Below are 6,502 nucleotides of genomic sequence, written 5' to 3'. Positions count from 1 at the left end.
TGATAAAAGATATTTTTATAAAAATATTTTTTTTAAAATATGGGTAAAGTTAACGTTAGTTGACACACAAAATTTAAAATAAATTAAAGAGGAAGTTTTTAAAAGTTATAAGAGAAGGGAGGGTACATTTTACAAATAGAAAAGAGAAAAATGTCATTTTAACATCTCTCAAGGAAGGAGAGTGTAATTTTCTCTAAAAATTATATCTATTGTGTTTGTTTCCCAATAAATTATTTTTCTGGATTTTAAGTTAAAATATAAAACTTATAATAATTATTTTGTTAAATTTGAGATTAAAAACATAATAAATAAATAAATAAATTCAATATAAAAGCAAAATAGTGATAATGAACTGTGATATAACCAGTTAAATACTAAATTGAAACTTAATTTTAAATATAAATGAAATTTTAATGTTTTTTTAAATTATTTGAGATAAATATTATCTATCAACTAATATTCTTTGCAAGATTTGTTTATTTTAACATTTAAATGGTCTCATCTTTTTCAAAGTTAGAAGTGAAATTCGAACTCAAGACCTCTAAGTGAAGATGAAAAAACTATGTCATTTGAGTCATAATTCTTCGGCATTTAAATGGTCTCGTTTGTAGAAACCGTTTGGTAAAAAATGTTTAAACCGCAAATATTGTAACAAACGAACTCCGTAATCGAGTAGAAATTAAAGAATACATGAATAATAATTTAAATAGATATATACAAAAAGGGGAAAAAGTGAAAAACTTAGAAACTATTTTTTTAACCAATATAAGTTTTTCTTTCTCTTCCTATATATCAATTCAAACCCTTAAGTCTTGCTTGTTCATTAGTTGGTTAGCTGATTATTGATAAAAATAAAAAATAATAACAATAAGTTCCTAGCAAAACTGTTAAGATTGACATTTAATCATATTGAAAATAAGAAGAAAAAATCATAAATTAACTTTTCATCATTTAAAATTCCCAAATTTAGGGGGATATATATATATATATTCAATATATATTCAATTTCAAATAGCAAATAGTCACCAAAAAAAATTTCAAATAGCAAATATATTATGCTAAAAATAAATTTTATCTACTATATAATTTTGGCGTCAACTACCAAAATTTTCTAAATCTGTCATTGGATAGGATGGTAGTGAGGATACTAGGATGTAGCTGGGGTTCTCATCGAAGTTGCGATGACTGCGGGGTGGTGGAAGGTGGTAGCAATGGGCTGAAGTGGGGTTGTAATAGTTGTGGCCTTGTGGGACTGAGGTTGGAATGGTGTGGTGGCTGTTGGGTGGTGGTGGTCGAGTGAGGTGTGTTGATGATGATGGAGGGAAAACAATGGCATGATGGTAATGGTGGTGGTGATGATATGTATAGAAGGATAAAATCTGAAAAAGAAATTGGTAACAACCAGGATAAAATTGAAACTAAGTTTAAATAGGATAAAGTATATTTTTTGTTCCTCAAGTTTGTTAAAGTTTCAAAAATACCTCTAAAATTTATTTTGTTTTAATTTTATCCCAAAATTTTCGACTTACATCAAATGTATCTCCAACTAAATTTTCAAAAAGTTTAAAACCAATTTAGCAATAATGCTTACAACTAGGTGCCAGATACTTGTGGTCAGGGACAAAGTATACTTTACATATTTAAATATTAGGGACAAAATTAAATCAAATTAAATATGAGGACTATTTTAAAAAATTTTCAAAAATATTAGGAATAAAAAGTATACTTTATATTGATATATTGGCAGCAAAGAACTGGATTCAGCAAAGAACTCAAGCACTCAACTAAGAGCCTAAGCATTTTCCATTACACTAAAATTGATTCAATTGTTCCTTTTGTCTCTCTCAACATCTCTTATGAAATCAAAGCAATACCATCCCTTTCTGGCTTCTATTGATAAGTGAAGAACTCAGTTGTTGTCTTGTTGAGTATGCTTTGAGAATTTTGGAAACGTGTATCTTCTTCCACATACTTTCTATCGGGTATTTTATTGCACTTTCTTATTCTTTATATCAATATCTTCAAATTGGTTTATCCAAGATTTATGATCTACTTGACTCGATTATTTTTATCATAATTCTGAAGACCAAAATATATTGGTATTTCCATTTAACAAATAAATAAGAGGAAGTTTTCAACATTTAAAAATCAAGATCAACCATAAGTTTTACCTTTTCAAATTGTCCACAAAATCTGGGCCCTCGGCGGTAGGTGAGGTAGAGCATATTGAAAGAATTTCCGAATCTGTATAATGCAGAAGCGATAAAGCAGCATAGTACTGGCGATGAGTCCTAAAATCATGAGAAGGAGAGAAGCATCGGCAATCATATACTAACAACAACAAAACCTTGTCGCATTAGATGGGTTATCAAACAATGTCATTAAAGGAAAGGATTTTCACCAACTAGCATGGCTTTTCACAAAAATTCCAAGTTACCATCTACAAGGAGCAATTTGAAACTGGTCAGTTGCAGTATCATATGTCTCTATTAACTTCCCATTCCAACTGGTATCTTCATAAGAAGCAGATACTCGTATTCTTCTGACAATTTCATCTGGGCATCTGGTACTTGTATGAAAACTTGCAGGGATGATATTTCCTGAAGTAGTCTCAACCTGAAATGGTGCATAGGAGGCAAGAAGTTAGAATCACATACTTTTGGTTTACAATTGACATGGAGAAGCATGATTTCCCAGACACAGGTGGAAATCTATGTGAGAGGATCTTTGTGTAAACTTGAGTGGGAATTCACATTTTCTCCGGCTGAGGACATGAACCAAACAGACACATCGCGATGGTTTCGAGTATACAAGTAACTGTTTCAAAAGAATAGACCACAATCGCCACATCATTATAACTAAAAAACAATGACTCATGTTACTATAAGAAGTATTTATACTATGCTAGTGTGAATAAAAAATTGTCTCGCCCAACAAAAGAGTCCGCGGATCCCATCATTAGTAACAACCTCAGCAGCTAGCCAATGCATTTAAGTAGTTGTACCACTGAAGTTTTAACCAATGTTATCATGCATTTTCAAATTGTCAAGATTGTTTTTATCCAACTGAAGATAAAAAAAAGTATGTGAATGAGTAGTATCAATCTTTTGAAAATATTAGGCCTCTTTATATTATCTGGAATTTTAAAATCACAAAAAAAAAAATGTTACTATTGATGATTGATGATGACAGTACACATGCATGTATGTAAAGCTGGCAGAGAATAACCAGCTCCATATGCTTTATGCAAATAGTTATATGAAGTTAAATAAGAGGGTTATCAACTTAGCAGTTATCACATATCATTAGTGAAGTATACGCCAAAAGAAGAATTAAAATCAGGAGTTGACCACAAATCCATTGAACAACGGGTAAGCAGTTCCATTGGAATCCCTTCTGGTATTATGTCCAAGAACACAAATAGTCCGAATGTGAAACTTCTCCTCTTTTGCCCATAAAGTCTGAACAATTTTCGTGCACAAAGGAAAGGAATGATCACCGAATTCTGCTTGGGCTTCTGATTCAGTGCTAGCCTTAGCATGCTGTACAAAAAGTTCAATAGACAGCTTCAATTGTTGTGTTTCTGGTGGAAAAGTACATCATAAAAATTCACTAACAAAGGGTGAGGCCCATTCATACCTGCAGCGAAACTTCTTCAAAACCACCAATTAGATGCACCTATAATTTTTCAAATCATGTTTTCTGACTCAGATAGATGACATGATATAATTCACCATCAAAATTAGAAATCAAGATAAGGAAATATACATCGAACTCAGTGTCCAAGCCATCAACTAGTTGTGATAGCATTTGAGAGAGGCCCATTTCTACAATTTTTGGTGAATCCATATGAGCAACTGATGTCCTATAGTGTTGAATTAAGATATACCAACATAAATTAAAACCATGGAGAACGAGTATATGTTGAACTTGATATGCAGTGGATTTATCATCTATAAATTAACCAATCCTTACTCCTTACATTCCATTCCTTCGATTCCGAATAACAAGGCCAACACAAGTTGTTGCTTCATCAGTGCCAACAAACTAGGTTTACAGGAATAGGAGGAAATAAATTAAAGAAACAGTAGGTTAAACAACAACGACAATAGTAATAAATGTAAAGCTCAGCATAAGCAATTAAAAGACAAATTGGCAACCATACCCCTGGATCTACTAACCACCACATTTTTTTGAAACAAAAGAATAAATTTTATTTAAAATGGAACTATATTTCATAGAAATTGAAGAATAAGATATCCTTAGTACAAGAAAGGGATATGCCAAAAAATAAATAAATAGAGCAAAACTCTTCAATCTCGCTGCATATCACAGACAGATATCCCTCTTAACAGACCATGTGTCTTGCACCAAGAAGATGCAAGACGTCTAATCCTTTCCTACAAAACTTGATTGCCCAAAATCCTTACATTAGACATGTGAGAATTAATACACCAAACAGTGTCAGAAACAGCACACTCCGATAAATATTTTGCATCCTTTCTTCTTCTAGAGCCAACAAATCTAATCAATGAAAACTTCGGATGAACCAACATTCATTAAATAAAAGATACCAAAAAGTGAATTGCATGATAAATTAGCCATAGAACAGTGCAAAAACAAATGGGCAGCTAACACTGGGCAAGTATTACACATGACGCACATAGGTTTATCAAGGTCAAGAAGAATCCTTTTCAAATTGTGAGTTGGGAATTAGAAAAGAAAAAGAAAAAATCAGAGGACTCGAGACCAGGATACCAAGATATTTCATTTGAAGAAGACAATGTGATGGGTTCAAGGTTATTAAATCTGTAAAAGATAAAAGCTCTAGGTTGGATTATTGTGGAGAGAAGATAAATGATAAAGGCATCGAAAGACTGAATAATAGGAGGAATCACTTGTTAAATGGCCCTCCTAAAGGTTGATATGGGAGCTATTACCTACCTCTAAGGAGAGCAGAGTTTTAAAGGTAGAGTAACCTTAGGAAACGAATTACCAAGCACTAGAATTTTTCACTAGAATGAGTATCTTATGAAGCTGCGTGTGTGCGTGTGCGTGTACGTGTATGTCACAAAATTGAGAACAGAGGTGCGTTAAAAACAAATTCAGCAAGTATTGCTTAGAGATGTACAACTAGTGGATGGGAGAGAGAAGTATTTCAAATACTTCAAATAATGGCTTCAATTTGACAGGTGCAACAAACTGACAGAGAGGTGCATTTTATGGTGCGGATAGAAAAGAATGTGGACATGTATGTATGAAACTCGTGATGGGTAAACAGTATCACATACCTCAACAACTGCAGGGTCAACAGTAGCATATTCTCTTTGGAATATATAAACCCATTTTGATCTTTCTAGAGTAGAGTCTTCAGACACTGAGAACTTCCTCTCTGGGATAGCTTTGAAAGAGTTCGAGGCTGATACCAAAATGGGATTTTCCAACAGAACAAGTAGAATATCCTTTCCCTGTCAATTAGCAAGAATGTCAGATTATATGAATCACATGATTCTAAACTTATATTTTTAAAACGGCATGACAAACCCCATAATTTACAATCATGCAAGCAAGAATTGATGCAGAGTTGTTTATCTTTTAATTTCTTCCAATTTACTTTTGTTTTGGTTATTTCTTATTTTCTGCGAGTGTTGTCCACTTGTAAAGGGTAGCTTTACAATTTATCAACCTTGAATGATATCAATTTTCCTCTATCTCATTTTCTCTCGAATTCTGGTTGAGTGTTTATCAAATCAAGTTCTTGTCTCTTTTATTCCTAGCCTTGCCATGAGTCCATTGGATCCTTTAGGTTCCCTGAGATTCATTTATTTTTTTCTTAATCTAAGTTTTCTATTGCCTGCATCAAGAACTCACAGGATCATGCATCGCTTTCTTTTCTTTTCTTTTCTTTTCTTTTTTCATTTTTTTCCTGGATGAAAAATAGAGACATTCATTGAATACATTGCTTGTGAAATAATAACTTGCCTTCTAGTTTTTAGAATATGTTAGCATTACTTATGTATCCTACATTTGAGTTCATAAACACGAATAGAGAAATGGGAAAACAACCAAAAGAAGAAAAGAATGGTAAAGAGAAAACAAATCAGATAATTGAGAAATAAGATTAAAGCCATATATCTCTCCTGAGTCCTGATCCCCACACCTCAATTTTACTTCTTTTGTTTTTTCTTCAGTCCTTTGTGCTTCTTCTTAATCAAAGAAGATGTTGAAACATTTGCTGATCACATTCTAATAAATGACATATATCCAAAAATAAAAGGAAAATAAAAAATTGTAGTGGCTTTTCAGTTTCTTAGGCAAAAAGGGTAAGTGGAAAAGATGATGCGAGTGAAATCGGGTACCTGAGATGTTGAAGAATAACGAGGAGAGAATGGAAGCCCATCAACGAAGATCATGATTTGGGTCTTCTCTGATTCTCTCAAATATTCCAGTGATATAGTGGCGGCTGTAGCCTGTAGTTTGTAGTCTGTAATAAGAATCTCAA

The 6,502-nt window shown here is 32.6% G+C and overlaps 1 protein-coding gene across 1 annotated transcript in view; it reads right to left on the bottom strand.

Moving 5' to 3' along the window:
- The window catches only part of LOC107613640, a 7,198-nt gene extending 702 nt beyond the window's left edge, over positions 1–6,496 (bottom strand). The window contains exons 1-8 of the mRNA XM_016315736.2: positions 6,360–6,496; positions 5,292–5,468; positions 3,983–4,047; positions 3,769–3,865; positions 3,640–3,678; positions 3,351–3,542; positions 2,438–2,616; positions 2,172–2,291 (exon numbers count right to left, since the gene is read on the bottom strand). Coding sequence (XP_016171222.1) covers positions 2,172–2,291; positions 2,438–2,616; positions 3,351–3,542; positions 3,640–3,678; positions 3,769–3,865; positions 3,983–4,047; positions 5,292–5,468; positions 6,360–6,413 — 923 coding nt within the window. The 5' untranslated portion in view covers positions 6,414–6,496. The remainder of the gene's footprint in view (positions 1–2,171; positions 2,292–2,437; positions 2,617–3,350; positions 3,543–3,639; positions 3,679–3,768; positions 3,866–3,982; positions 4,048–5,291; positions 5,469–6,359) is intronic.

Source organism: Arachis ipaensis, chromosome B08 (genome assembly GCF_000816755.2).
Source record: "Arachis ipaensis cultivar K30076 chromosome B08, Araip1.1, whole genome shotgun sequence".
In the NCBI taxonomy this organism is placed as follows: Eukaryota; Viridiplantae; Streptophyta; class Magnoliopsida; order Fabales; family Fabaceae; genus Arachis; species Arachis ipaensis.
Note: the sequence above shows the minus strand (reverse complement) of the source record. Positions and strands in the feature narration are given on the sequence as shown.